The sequence below is a fragment of the Carlito syrichta genome, unplaced genomic scaffold (assembly GCF_000164805.1).
Source record: "Carlito syrichta isolate Samal-C Ts95f unplaced genomic scaffold, Tarsius_syrichta-2.0.1 Scaffold308119, whole genome shotgun sequence".
In the NCBI taxonomy this organism is placed as follows: domain Eukaryota; kingdom Metazoa; phylum Chordata; class Mammalia; order Primates; family Tarsiidae; genus Carlito; species Carlito syrichta.
In genome coordinates this window covers 635,280-650,483 of record NW_007252215.1, presented here as the reverse complement: position 1 = coordinate 650,483, position 15,204 = coordinate 635,280, and the positions used below count along the sequence as shown (strand labels likewise).

The 15,204-nt window shown below is 49.9% G+C and overlaps 1 protein-coding gene across 1 annotated transcript in view; it reads left to right on the top strand.

The window, feature by feature from the left end:
* The window catches only part of PKD1L2 (polycystin 1 like 2), a 131,948-nt gene that overhangs the window by 109,836 nt on the left and 6,908 nt on the right, over positions 1-15,204 (top strand). Inside the window, exons 39-42 of the mRNA XM_008064977.1 lie at positions 1,774-1,934; positions 9,695-9,905; positions 11,816-11,917; positions 12,553-12,684. Of these exons, the coding sequence (XP_008063168.1) occupies positions 1,774-1,934; positions 9,695-9,905; positions 11,816-11,917; positions 12,553-12,684 (606 nt within the window). The remainder of the gene's footprint in view (positions 1-1,773; positions 1,935-9,694; positions 9,906-11,815; positions 11,918-12,552; positions 12,685-15,204) is intronic.

Here is a 15,204-nt window from a genome sequence, read left to right as displayed (position 1 = left end):
TTCCTTGGGGGCGGGGCCTGAGATGGTGGCGGCGCTTTGCCTTAGGCCTTTGCAGTGACAACCTTGGGTCGTTCTAGGACGGGTCTAGACCACTGTTTGCACCTCAGCCCTGGGAAGGAGCCAAGGTTGGACTCATGAGAAACTCAGATTTCAGAGGGTGCTCCTTCATGGCTGGTCTTGCTTCTGCTAACTGAGAGTTAGCCAAAAAACCCCGGGGTGAGGGGGATGGCAGAGGGTAGGGGTGACGGCCCCCAAACTTAGATTTGTCGGGCTTCTCAGCATCTTCTGCTCTCACCCGTGGGCCCTGGGGATGAGGCAGAATCTCCCTTGTTGCCTTTATTTATTTAATTATTTTGAGTCGGAGTCTCACTCTGTCACCCAGGCTGGAGTGCAGTGGCACGCTCATGGCCACCACAGCCTCGACCTGAGGGGCTTAGGCTATCCTTCCACCCCGGCCTTCCAAATAGCTGGAACTGCAGGCGTGCACCACCACACCCGACTGATTTTTTGATTTATTGTAGAGATGAGGTCCCGCCATGTTGCTCAGATTGGTCTCGAACCCATGGGCTCAGGCAATCCTCTTGCCTCTGCCTCCCAAAGTGCTGGGATGACAGGTGTGAGCCACCTCACTGGGCTTAACTTTTATTATTAAATGAGCATTAGGCCAGAATGTAATGTGCTTTACAGACCATCTGCTAAGGAGACTGCAGAGAAGGAAAGAAATCTCAGCCTGTAACACAGCCAGGCAGATTCTGCCCACTGTGTATGCTCCTGAGAGGAAGGACCAGGAATCCCTTAGTGGGAAGACTCAACCACACCATCTGGCACCTGAGTCCCTCCTAAAGTCACCTGTGTTTGCTCGTGGCCTTTTCATTAGGAAAAATAAACTTCAAATTTAGGATGAGAACTAGTTTTGTAACTTAAGGCCAGGTGTCTATCCAAGCTACGCCCTTACTCTCACAGAAAACAGGAAGACAAGACACTCACTCCCTTCCTTGATAACTATATTTCAAAGAGATTGGGCCCAGGTCCTTGAGAGAGACATTCCTGAGTTGTAAAACTGGCAAGCGCCTTGTTGGGCTCTTTAGAAAATTTACTTTTATCTCAAAGGGATGGAGAAAGAAGTCATAATGACAGGTTTTCCAAAGTAAATGCTCTATGAAAAACGGGGAGGGGAGTGCAAGTCTTTCTCCTCCTCTTCCTCCTCCCCTTTTTTGGCACGAGAGAGAATGAACAGTTTTTTCTTATCAAATATGGTATGCAAGCCAGACACAGTGGCTCAGGCCTGTAAGCCCAGTGCTTTGGAAGGCCCGTGTGGGAGGATCACTTGAGACCAGCCTAGGCAACAGAGCGAGACCCTGTCTCTAAAATAAATTTTAAAATGAGCTGGGCGCAATGTTGCATACCTTACTTGTGTTTACTGATTTATTATAAAGGATATAAAAAAGGATACAGGTGAAGCCCAGGAGTTTGAGGCTGCAGTGAGCTGAAATGGCACCCCTGCACTGCAGCCTGGGTGACAGACCTCGGCTCTGTCTCTAAAAAAAAAAAAAAGAAAAGATATTGTATGCAGCTGCAGTTACTAACGGGAGCACATAGGTCTAGGTACAGGACTGTGGACAGGCCCCTGGCATGCCCTGAGGTATCTGGGGCCAGGGCTTGGGGAGCCCACAAGGATCTGTCACCCCCTGCCAGAGGGCCCTCCTAGTTGGGGAGAGAGCAGCTGAGGAGGGAGGGGACAGCTGTCGCCATAACCTTGGGATCCTTCCCCAGGGCAAGCTCATGAGGAAGCAGAAGTGGGGCTATTTCCGCAGCAAGTGGAACCTTCTGGAGCTGGCCATCATTCTGGCGAGCTGGAGTGCCCTGGCGGTGTTTGTGAAGAGGGCCGTCCTGGCCACACGTGACATCCAGCGTTGCCGGAACCACAGGGAGGAGTAAGTGGCTGTCTCCTCAGCTCCCCAGTTCCCCCACTGTCCTGCTTTCCTCCAGCCCCATCTGACACCTGAGGTCAGAGGGAGGATCTTCCAGGGTGAGCAGTGAGGCCGGGTGGGGTGTGGCGCAAAACTCATAGATTCCTTGGCTCATTGCTACAATGAATTTCAGAGCGGCCAGTAAAGTTGTTTTTTTGGTTTTTTTTTGAGTCGGAGTCTCACTCTGTCGCCCAGACTGGAGTGCAGTGGCCGCTCCCAGCCACCGCAGCCTTGACCTGCTGGGCTCCGCGATCCTTCTGCCTCAGCCTTCCAAGTAGCTGGAACTACAGGCGTGTGCTACCACGCCCGGCTAATTTTTGATTTATTGTAGAGATGAGGTCTTGCCAAGTTGCCCAGGCAGGTCTCAAACCCGTGGACTCAGGCCATCCACTCACCTCGGCCTCCCAAAGGCGCGAGATTACAGGCTGAGCTACTAAGCCCGGCTGGTCAGCAAAGTTTTAAAATAGAGTTTGCCGGGCACTGTAGCTCACGTCTGTAAACACAGCACTCTGGGGAGGCAGAGGTAAGAGGATTGGCTGAACCCAGGGGTTCAGCCTGGGCAACATGGGGAGACCCCCTCTACAATAAATCAAAAAATTAGCCAGGCACAGTAGTGCGCTCCTGTAGTTCTGGCTACCTGCCAGGCTGAGGTGGAAGGATCGCCTGGGCCCAGCAGTTCAACACTGGGGTGGCCATGAGTATGCTGCTGCACTCCAGCCTGGGCGACAGAGATAGACTCCAATTCACACACACACAAAAAAGAAAGAAAGAAATTGAGGCTCAGAGAGGCAACTAAAATGTGGCAGTGAATTTATTCCTACCTTGTGATTTTGGAAGGCTGAGGCGGGTTTGCTTGAGGCTATAAGGTCAAGATCAGACTGGCAACATAGTGAGACCTGGTCTCTACAAAAATTTTTTTTTTAATTTGCCGGGCCTATTGGGCATGGTGGCTCACACCTGTAATCCCAACACTTTGGGAGGCTGAGACGATAGGATTTCCTGAGCCCTGGGGTTTGAGACCAGCCTAGGCAACTTGGTGAGACCTCTCCTCTATAATAAATCAAAAAGTTCCAGCTACTTGGAAGGCTGAGGCGGAAGAATTGCCTGAACCCAGCAGGTCGGGGTTGCAGTGGCCGTGAGCAGCGCGCCACTGCACTCCAGCCTGGGTGACAGAATGAGACTCTGACTCAAAAAAAAAAAGAAAAAGAAATCAAAAAATTAGCGAAGCCGGGCGTGGTAGCGCGCGACTGTAGTTCCAGCTACTTGGAAAGCTGAGGTGGAAGGATCGCAGGAGCTCAGCAGGTCGAGGCTGTGGTGGCTGGGAGCGGCCACTGCACTCCAGTCTGGGTGACAGAGTGAGACTCCAATGCAAAAAAAAAAAAAAATTAGCGGGACATGGTGGTGAGTGCCTATAGTTAGCTACTTGGAAGGCTAAAGTGGAAAGATCGCCTGAGCCCAGCAGGTTGAGGCTGTGGTGGCCATGAGCATGCCACTGTGCTCCAGCCTGGGTGACAAAGTGAAACGCTGACTAAAAAAAAAAAAATCCGCCAGGTGTGGTGGCGTGTGCCTGTAGTTCCAGCTACTTGGGACACTGAGCAGGAGAGTCTCTTGAACTCACTGCAACCTCGAACTCACTCAATCCTCCCACCTTAGCCTCTGAGTAACTGGGAATACAGGCACACACCACCATCCCAGATAATTAAAAAAAATATTTTGTAAACTTTTGTTGAACTCCTGGCCTCAAGTGATTCTCCCACCTCAGCCTCCCAAAGTGCTTGGATTACCGCCATGAGCCACCAAGCCCAACCCTCTTAGGTTTTTATGGAACCTTCTTGACATCAGCGTTCTTTCCCCCAGGTACAGGGTGGGACTCTTTGTGGGGAGAGTCTTTTGACCCACAATCAGAAAAGTGGGGCAGGTGAAAGGAAGACAGAAGGTCAGAGAGGTTCTGTTTTTTGTTTTGTTTTGTTTTGTTTTTGAGTCTGAGTCTCACTTGTTGCCCAGGTTGGAGTACAGTGGCACACCTGCTGGGCTCAGGTGACCCTTCCTCCTCAGCCTTCCAAATAGTTGGAACCACAGGCATGTGCCACCATGCCTGGCTAATTTTTTATTTATTGTAGTGACGAGGTCTCTCCAAGTTGTTCAGGCTGATCTTGAACCCCTGAACTCAGGCAATTCTCTTTTTTGTTTTTTTTTTGAATTGGAGTCTCACACTGTCGCCCAGACTGGAGTGCAGTGGCCGCTCCTGGCCACCACAGCCTCAACCTGCCAAGCTCCGGCAGTCCTTCCACCTCAGCCTTCCAAGTAACTGGAAATACAGGTGCACACTACACCTGGCTCATTTTGATTTATTGTAGAGATGAGGGCTCTCCAAGTTGCCCAGGCGGGTCTCGAACCCGCAGGCTCAGGCAATGCACTCACCTCAGCCTCCCAAAGGCGCGGGATTACAGGCTGAGCCACCGAGCCCGGCTCAGGCAATCCTCTTACCTCTGCCTCCCAAAGTGCTGGTATTACAGGCATGTACCACCACACCCAGCTGAAAGGTTCTTTTCTTTTTTGTTTGTTTGTTTTTTGTTTTGTTTTGTTTTTGAGTCGGAGTCTCACTCTGCCGCCCAGGCTGGAGTGCAGTGGCATGCTCACAGCCACCGCAGCCTTGACCTGCTAAGCTTAGGTGATCCTTCTGCCTTAGCCTTCCAAGTAGCTGGAACTATAGCCACGTACCACCACCGTTTTGATTTATTGTAGGGACAACGTCTCGCCAAGTTGCCCAGGCTGGTCTCAAACCCGTTGGCTCAGGCAAAGAGGTTCTGTTTTTTAAGGCCTGCTGCTGAGGCTTGACACATCTAAAATCACAACAAAAGTCAGGGCCTTTGCCCTGGCTCACGCCTGTAATCCCCACACAGTGGGAGGTTGAAGTGGAAGGATTGCTTCGGCCCAGAAGTCCCCTGGGCAACATAGAGAGATCTTGTCACTACAGAAAATAAAAAAATTAGCCATCAGCCAGACTTGGTGGCATGCCTGTAGTCCCAACTACTTGGGAGGCTGAGGTGGAAGGATCACCTGAGCCCAGGATGTTGAGGCTTCAGTGAGCTGTGATCCTGCCACTGCACTCCAGTCTGGATGACAGAGTAAGACTCGACTCAAAAAAGAAAAAAAGAAAAAAAGAACTCTGTGAGTTCTTGGACAAACACACGCATATACATGTAAGTGTGTGTGTGTGCGCGCGCACATGTGAGATATATGTATTTGTGTGTCATAACACCACAGCAAGTACATACAGGACTCAGAATTTGAAGTCTCTGTTCCCAACCTCCACTCTAACACTCATTCAACAAACCAATATAAGCTCTCCTTTGTGTCACACCACACATAATAGAAACTCCACCCTCTCTGAAGCCCTCCTTCAATAGACATGTCTCAGTATCAACAGAGTTCAGAAATGGTCAGAAGCACTTCTGTATATATTCAAACTAATTGCAGATTTATGCAAAACAGCTATTTCAACAACTTAAAGGTGCTTTAATCTGAAAGAAGTTGGCAAAAGACAGCCTTGGGGGGCAGGGGACAACTTCAATCCTCTGCTTGTTTTTGTCAATAAAATTTTATTGCAACACAGTCATGTTCATTCGCTTATGCATCGTGTATGGCTGCTTTCTTGCTACGAGAGCAGAGTTGAGTCACTGAGGCAGAAACCATCTAGTCTTGCCGGGTGCAGTGGCTCATGCCTGTAATCCCAGCACCATGCCCGGCTAATTTTTTTTTTTTTTTTTGAGTCGGAGTCTCACTCCGTCGCCCAGACTGGAGTGCCGTGGCCGCTCCTGGCCACCGCAGCCCTGACCTGCTAGGCTCCGGCGATCCTTCCACCTCAGCCTTCCAAGTAGCTGGAACTACAGGCGCCCGCTACCACGTCCAGCAAATTTTTTTTTTTTTTTTAATTGTAGAGATGAGGTCTCGCTGCCCAGGCAGGTCTCGAACCCGCGGGCTCAGGTTTTTTTTGAGTCGGAGCCTCACTCTGTCGCAAGGCTGGAGTGCAGTGGCACGCTCACGGCCACCGCAGCCTCAACCTTCTGGGTTCCGGTGAACCTTCCGCTTCAGCCTTCCAAGTAACTGGAACTATAGGCGCGCACCACCACGCCCAGCCAATTTTTTGATTTGTTGTAGAGATGAGGTCTTGCCATGTTTCCCAGTCTGGTCTCAAACCCGTGGGCTCAGGCAATCCTCTTACCTTGACCTCCCACCGTGCTGGAATTACAGGCATGAACCACCATGCCGGAATTTTAAAAATATTTCCTAAATCCAATGGATTTGCTTTGTAGCCTCTTTAATCCTGGCTCCTCAGCCCTGGCTCCTCGGAAGAATCATCATCTAGAGAGATAAATAAAACGCTGCCGCTCAGGCCACCTCCCAGACCTACCAAATCTAAATGTCTGGAGGTGGTGCCCTGGCATCAGTATTTGTAATGTTCCCTGGGGTTATTCTGATATGTAGCCAAGGTTGAAACCCATGCTTTAATTAGAGCTAACTGCCTTCATAATGGAGGGCTTAGGTATTGTTCTAATTTCCACATTTATGAGCAATTAAACGGCATGAGAGAGCACTGGGAATTTTTTTTTTTTTTTGAATTGGAGTCTCACTCTGTCACCCAGATTGGAGTGCGGTGACACGCTCATGGCCACCGCAGCTTTAACCTGCTGGGATCAGGTGATCCTTCTGCCTCAGCCTTCCAAGTAGCTGGAGCTATAAGCACACGCCACCATGCCCGGCTAATTTTTGATTTATTGTAGAGATGAGGTCTTACCAAGTTGCCCAGGCCGGTCTCGAACAAGTGGGCTCAGGCAATCTTCTCGCCTTGGCCTCCCAAAGTGCTGGGATTATAGTCGTGAGCCACCGCGCCTGGCCGAGAATTTTATTTTATTTATTTTTATTTTTTGAGTTGGTGTCTCACTCTGTCACCCAAGCTGGAGTGAAGTGGCACACTCGCAGCCACCGCAGTCTTGACCTGCTGGGCTCAGTTGATCCTTCCGCCTCAGCCTTCCACGTAGCTGGAACTATAGGTACGTGCCACCATGCCCGGCTAATTTTTGATTTATTGTAGAGATGAGGTCTCACCAAGTTGCCCAGGCTGGTCTCGAACCTGTGCGCTCAGGCAATCCTCTCACCTCGGCCTCTCAAAGTGCTGGATTATAGGCGTGAGCCACCATGCCCGGCCTCTGGTTGAGAATTTTTAAACAGACAGGAAAAGTTGCTGCAGGAGCCAGAGGGGGACGGACAGCAGCCATCCACACCAGCAGCTCCAGTTTCTCTAAGGGCAGGAGGATTCTGGAAGGCAGAAGAAAGGTCCCCTCTCAGATCCAAGCTGGCAAATCCAATCTTATGCTTCTGCTCTCTCTGTGTGGCACTGCAAAGAGCTGTCCTTGGTGGGTTTCTGAGACTCTGGAGGGAAAGCAATCGAAGCCACAGGGCTTGCGGAAGGCAGCCTCACATTAAGCCTGTTCAGAAGACTTCTACTGCAGAATGTCTGTAAGGCAAGCCTCAGATGCTTTTCAGTTAACAAGAAATGCTGGTTGGCCGTGGTGGCTTACACCTGTAATTCCAGTACTTTGGGAGTCCGAGGTGGGAGGATTGCTTCAGGCCAGGAGTTCGGGACCAGTCTGGGTAATATAACTAGACCACCATCTCTACAAAAACAAAAATAATTAGCCAGGTATGGTAGCATGCACCTGGCAGTGCCAACTGCTTGAGAGGCTGAGGCAGGAGGACCCCCTTTAAGACCAGGAGGTCGAGCCTACAGTGAGTTGCGATGGTGACACAGCACTCCAGCCTTATAGCAGAGAAGCACCCTGTCTTGAAAAAAAAAAAAGTCTGCATAAGACTTTAAAAAGAGATTAAATAAAAGATTCAATGTTAAATCTTTAAAAACATTTGTTTAAAAAAAGCAGCTGGGGGCTGGGTGGAGTGGGTCACGCCTATAATCCCAGCGCTTTGGGAGGTGGGGGCAAGGGAATTACCTGCACCCAAGGGGTTAGAAATCAGACTGAGCAACTTGGCAAGACCTCATCTCTACAATAAATCAAAAAATTAGCTGGGCATGGTGGCACACACCTGTAGTTCCAATTACTTGGAAGACCGAGGCAGAAGGTTTGCCTGAGCCCAGCAGGTCAAGGTTGTGGTGGCCGTGAGTGTGCCACTGCACTCCAACCTAGGCAACAGAGTGAGACTTCGACTCATAAATAAATAAATGCAAATAAAAAACAAACCTTGGCCAGGTAGAGTGGCTCATGTCTATAATCCTAGCACTTTGGGAAGCCAAGGTGAGAAGACTGCTTCAGGTCAGGAGCTCAAGAGCAGCCCAGTTAAACACAGTGATGGCCAGGTGTGGTGGCTCACGCCTATAATCCCAGCACTTTGGGAGGCTGAGGTGAGAGGATTGCCTGAGTCCACGGGTTCCAGACCAACCTGGGTGACTTGGTGAGACCTCATCTCTACAGCAAATCAAAAAATAAGCTGAGCATTGGTGGCGCACGCCTATAGTCCCAGCTACTTGGAAGGCTGAAGTGGAAGGATCACCTGAGCCCAGCCGGTTGAGACTGTGGTGGCCGTGAGCGTGCCACTGCACTCCAGCCTGGATGACGGAGTAAGACTCTGACTCAAAAAAAAAAAACAAACAAAAAACAGTGAGACCCTATCTCTATTTGAAAATGTATTAATTAAATTAATTTTGTTATTATTATTTTTTTAAGTTGGAGTCTCTGTCACCCAGGCTAAACTGCTAATTAGCTAGTCAAGGTAGCTCACGCCTGGAATCCCAGCACTTTGGGAGGCTGAGGCGAGAGGATTGACTGAGATCCCAGGGGTTCGAGACCCACCTGGGCAACTTGGTGAGACCTCATCTCTACAATAAATCAAAAAATTAGCTGGGTGTGGTGGCATGCACCTGTAATTCCAGCTGCTTCGAAAGCCGAGGTGGAAGGATCGCCTGAGCCCAGCAGGTTGGGGCTGCAGTGAGCTGTGATCGTGCTACTGCACTCTAGCCAGGGCGGCAGAGTGACACTCTGACTCAAAAAGTCAAATAAAGTTTTAAAAGAGTCAAAAAAAAAAAAGATTTGCTAAGCAATGCCCCATGAGCTAGCCACTGAGTCCCCATGAACACATTGGCATCTTCACACCATCATGGCACCATCATCATCACAATGGCCATGATCATCCACATCTTTTTTTCTTGAGTCAGAGTCTCGCTGTCATCCAGGCTAGAGTAACAGTGGCATGATCACTGCCACCACAGCCTCAACTGCTGGGCTCAGGTGATCCTTCCATCTCAGCCTCCTGAGTGGCTGGGACTACAAGCATGTGCCACCACACCGGGTCAATTCTTGAATTGATTACAGAGACAGGTCTCACCAAGTTGCCCAGGCTGGTCTCGGACGCCTGGGCTCAGGCAATCCTCTCGCCTCCGCCTCCCAAAGTGCTGAGATGACAGGCATGAGCCACCGTGCCGGGTCGATCACCAACATCTTTATCACCATTGTCACTATCATCATCATCACCTAGCTGGGGGAGTTGGGACAGCTCTGTCTCCCAGATCTGTCTCTGGACATGATGGCTTCCAAGATCATGAGTCTAATCCTGCATCCTGGGATGGCGAGAAATCTAATCTGAGATCCAGATGAGCTCTGGCTGAATGGCTCAAGGTCTGGAGACCCAGCCTTCTCATTTTGGTCCCACAGGGGAGTGAGTTTCAGCGAGACAGCGGCAGCCGACGCTGCCCTTGGCTACATCATCGCCTTCCTGGTACTCCTGTCCACCGTGAAGCTTTGGCATCTGCTCAGGTTGAATCCCAAAATGAACATGATCACATCAGCCCTGCGCCGTGCCTGGGGTGACATTTCAGGCTTTATCATTGTCATCCTTATCATGCTCTTGGCTTACTCCATCGCGGTGAGTGGCTCCCTTGGGAAACCCTGGTCTCTGTGGAACCCAAGGCTACTTTGATGGTGGGAAATGGACGGCTAGGGTTAGAGAGACCCTGAGAACTCAAGATGGTGGCTCTTTTGAGTCCAGGGTCTCTCAGCTGGGAGCTCATGCCCTGGTCACGTCAGATGGCAAGGCCTGGAGACCTCAACTGGGTGGGGGTGGGGAAGCAGAGGCTCTGGGACAGAACTGGCCCAACTCCCCCCATGAAGGGTTCCTTTCTGCCTGGATATACCCGTTCTCCTGTCTTCCCAAGTGGTCACGGGCACAGGGTTACCCCCAGACACACACAGCACTGCCACTGTGCTGGTATAAATTGGGTCACCACGTCTTTGAACTGGGGAGACATAGGGAAGGGAGGGTAGATATGCCCACAGGTCATGCCAGCACTTGTTGCCCAAGACATGACATGTGAACTTAGCAGGGCCAATGCCATTTCATTCCATCCTTTAACCCTGAGAGCATTTTGACAAACATGTCTCCTTTATGACTTGAAAACAAAAACAAGTCTGGGCAAGGTGACTCATGTCTGTAATCCTAGCACTCTGGGAGGCGGAGGTGAAAGGATTGCTTGAGGCCAGGGGTTTGAGACCAGCCTGGGCAACTTGAAGAGACCTCATCTCTACAATAAATCAAAAAATTAGCCGAGTATGGTGGCAGTCACCTGTAGTTCAAGCTACTTGGGAGGATGAGGCGGAAGGATTGCCTGAGCACAGCAGATTGAGGCTGCAGTGGCCAGGAGCGTGCCACTGCACTCCAGCCAAGGTGACAGAGTGAGACTCCGATTCAGAAAAAAAGGAAGAAACCACTACATTTTCAACTTTTTTTTATTATCAAGTAATATGAGGAACAAAGACCCTCTTCATTCTCACTCCCCCTCCACATTCTGGTCTCCATCTGAATATCTCCTCTCCCAGGGCCTGGCCTTGAACTTGTCTAACCTTGAGCCTGATCCTGACACACAGCCCCGCCCCTGCCCTTCCCCATGCTTTCCCCTGGCCCCGTCTAGTCCTTACCTCCCACTGTTCCCAGATCATCTCATCCTCTAGCCCAGACATCCTAGTCCCACATACCATACTGCATATGAGACACACACACACCACGCACACACCACACTACACATCACACACCACACTACACACACACACAAATACCATCCACACCACACTACACACCACATACACATACATACCACATACAACTACACATCACACACACAAACCACACATCACACACACAAATACCATATACACACCACTCCACACCACACACAATCACACGGAACACACACACACCACATACAAATACCACACACACTCCACATCACACACAAGCACACACTGGCACCACACACAGACTACAACCACACTACACACCACACACACACCACAGTACACACCACACACACCTCACAGTACACACCACACACATACACACACCACATGCCACACACACATCACCACACACACAACACACCACACACATTATACACTCCACACACACCACACATACACCACACAGCACATATACACCATAACACACCACCCACCCCACATCCCCCCACCCACACATCACACACTATGTCACACACCACGCACACACACGTGCATGTGTACAGGCATCCATGCCACAGGCGTCCACACACTCTCACACAGGCACACGTGTGTGGCCTTGTACACACAGGCCCACAGAGAGAAACACACATCCCACACAGAACTGGCCATGTACACACCCCCCCAGGCCCCTGTGGGCAATGACAGCTCTGCCAGGCCAGGCCACGGAGGTGACTGACACTGACCCCACGCTCTCCTGTCACACAGCAGGCGTGGGGGCTTCACGGCCTCTTTCCCTGCTCATGAGGATTCTTTCTGTGACAGTCAAACTTAATATTTGGCTGGAAACTCCGTTCCTACAAAACCCTCATTGATGCGGCCGAAACGATGATCAGCCTTCAGCTGGGAGTCTTCAACTACGAGGAGGTACGGAGGAGGGATGGCCCCGGCCACCTACACCAAGCCTTTATGAAAGCTGGAAAAGTGCTTCCTATCACCCCAACCCATCCCTTGGGCCCATCACCTGGCAAGCACAGGGCAACTCTGTACAAACAAAAATGTTCCCCTCCGGCTGAGTTTGGAGGCTCACGCCTGTAATTCCAGCACGTTGAGAGGCCAAGACGGGAGGATTGCTCGAGGCCAGGAGTTCGAGACCAGCCTGGTCAACATAGCGAGACCTTGTCTCTATTGAAAAAAAAAAAAAAGAGGTCCCCTTCCCCTAGGCAGACAGCTCCCGCAGTCCCGGGGAGCCCTGCTCACAGAAGAGCATCAGGAGCTGGCTACTTGGGGGATGTGCCAGGAATCTCCAAAAGGGAACATTCCCACCCCAGCCAGAAATGGCACTTGTGTTTGGAGGTGGCAGCAGTAGGGAGTGGATGCCACCCCTTCCCTCTCTGGGGGCAGCTCTCAAGAGCTCTACCCATACTCTCAGACCCGAGGCAGAGGAGACCTTCCCCCCGTTCCAGGTTCGGCTGGCTCTGAGGACCCATTTACCCTCTGAGTGGAGGAGAGGGCTCCTAGGATGCAGGACCGTGGGAGGACCCTGACTTTCTTCCGGACAGGTCCTGGATGATAGCCCGGTGCTTGGCTCCTTCCTCATTGGGTCCTGCATTGTTTTCATGACGTTTGTGGTGCTGAATCTGTTTATCTCCGTCATCCTGGTGGCTTTCAGCGAGGAGCAAAAGTATTATCAGGTGAGCCCCTCTGGCCTATTCAGGGGTCATTGGACTCGAACTGTGAAAAGGTCAGAGTGGCATTAGACTTTAGGGGGACTTGAAAGACCACATTAGCTCAAAGTCCTAGTTTCATAGGAGGGGAAACTGAGGCACAAAAGGAGGAAAATTATTTCCCCAAGATCACAAGAAAGTGAAGGGCAGAGCTGAGACAAGAATCGGGTCTCAGCCAGGCATGGTGGCTCACACCTGTAATCCCAGCACTTTGGGAGGCAGAGGTAAGAGGACTGCCTGAGCCCACAGGTCCGAGATCGGCCTGCACAACATGGCGAGACCTTGTCTCTATAATTTAAAAAAAAAAAATTAGCCAGGCATGGTGGCACACACCTGTAACTCCAGCTACTTGGAAGTCTGAGGTGGAAGGATCACCTGAACCCAGCAGGTCAAGGCTGTGGTGGCTGTGAGTGTGCACTGCGCTTCAGCCTGGGCAACAGAGTGAGACACTAACTCAAGAAAAAAAAAAAAAAAAGAATCAAGTCTCCTGATTCCCAGTTTGGGACTCTGTGCATGACACCAGTGTTCTCAACCTTGGTTGCACATAGAACCATCTGGGGCCGGACGGAGTGGCTGACCTGCACCTGGGAGGCTACCTGGGATACCTGGGAGGCTAAGGTGGGAGGTTCGCTTGAGTCCAGGAGTTTGAGATTGGCCTGGACAACACAGTGAGAACCAAAAAAAAGAAGAAGAAGTCACCCAGAGTCTTTTGGAAACTACCACTGTACCACTGACCAAAGACCAGTACAAACAGAAGCTCTGGGAAATGACCCAGGCACTGGTGTTTCTGGTATTTTTTAAATCTCCCCAATCATGAGCTGAGTGTGGTGGTGTAAGCCTATAGTCTTGTTATTCCGGAGGCTGAGATGGGGGAATCACTTAAGCCCAGGAGTTCGAGGCCGCAGTGAGCTATGATCACACCACTGCACTCCAGTCTAGGCTACAGAGGGAGACTCTGCCTCAAAATAAAAACAAAAACAAAAACAAAAACACCTAAAACAAAAACAAAACAAAACAAAAGCCAGACTAGGTACCTTACATTTGCAATCCCAGCACTTTGGGAGGCTGAAGTTGAAACTAACCCGGGCAGCATAGCAAGATCCCTGTCTCGATTTGTTAAATTAAAATTTAAAAAAAGAAAAAATAGGAAATTTCCTCAGGTGATTTTGAGAACCTGTGCACCACACTCTGAAAGACAGCAACAAGCTGAGGACCGTAGAAGACACAAACTGTGGGTTAATAACCAACAGCGCCATCTACAACTTCACAACGGAAGTTGTGCTAAAGATGTCACACATATTATTTTATTTAATCCTCAAAACAGCTTGGTGAAATGGGTACAGTTATTCGCATCTTACAGAGAAGGAAACTGAGGCTCAGAAAGTTGAAATCATTTAAATAGGGCCATTAGCTAGAAATGAGAAAAGGGGAGATTTGAACCCTAGTCTGTTCGACTCAGATGACTGTTTTTTTTTTCCTGTCCTTCTGGAGGCTTGGTCCTATGAAGGATGACCTATTAGTAGACGGGTCTCCCTTTGGATTCCGGTTGGAAAACGCCTTAAATCTGCATGCCTAACAAAGAGACCGTCTCCTTCTTACCCCAAATACTGAAGAAAAAGTAAAAACTTGATGACACTGTTCTTGGATGTTTTTTTGATTTCCACCCAAGAGTAGCAATTTGTTGTTGTAAATTGCGAAACATTCCATAAAGTTTACACACTAACTCATGTTAGAGGATAACTTAATTTTTTTGTTTTTATTTATTTATTTTTTTTGAGTCAGAGTTTCACTCTGTCGCCCAGACCGGAGTGCAGTGGCATACTCATGGCCACTGCAGCCTTGACCTACTGGTCTTAAGTGATCCTTCCGCTTCAGCCTTCCAAGTAGCTGGAACTACAGTCGTGTGCCACCACACCCAGATAATTTTTTGATTTATTGTAGAGATGGTCTTGCCATGTTGCATGGGTTGGTCTCGAACCCCTGAGCTCAGGTAATCCTCTCGCCTCGGCCTTCCAAAGTGCTGGGATTACAGGCGTGAGCCAACATGCCTGGCAGAGGATCACTTTAAAAAGATAGGTGCTTTTCTGAATGCAGGAAATTATTGATCATGCAACTGAGTATCTCAGTCTTAACATGCATTTTGAAGATTTTTTTCCCCCTTCTCTCTTAATCTTAAGCCTTAAAACATATTTTCGAAACTTCTTGGCTGGGTGCAGTGGCTCACACCTGTAATCCCAGCACTTTGGGAGGCCAAGGCAACATAGCAACTCCTGGGCACACGAGTTTGAGACTAGCCTGGGCAACATAGCAAGACCTCATCTCTATAATAAAATAAGGGCTCAATGGCTCAGTCTGTAATCCCAGGGGCTAATCTTTTTTTTTTTTTTGAGTTGGAGTGTCACTCTGTCGCCCAGACTGGAGTGCAGTGGCCACTCCTGGCCACCGCAGCCTCGACCTGCTGGGCTCCAGTGATCCTTCCGCCTCAGG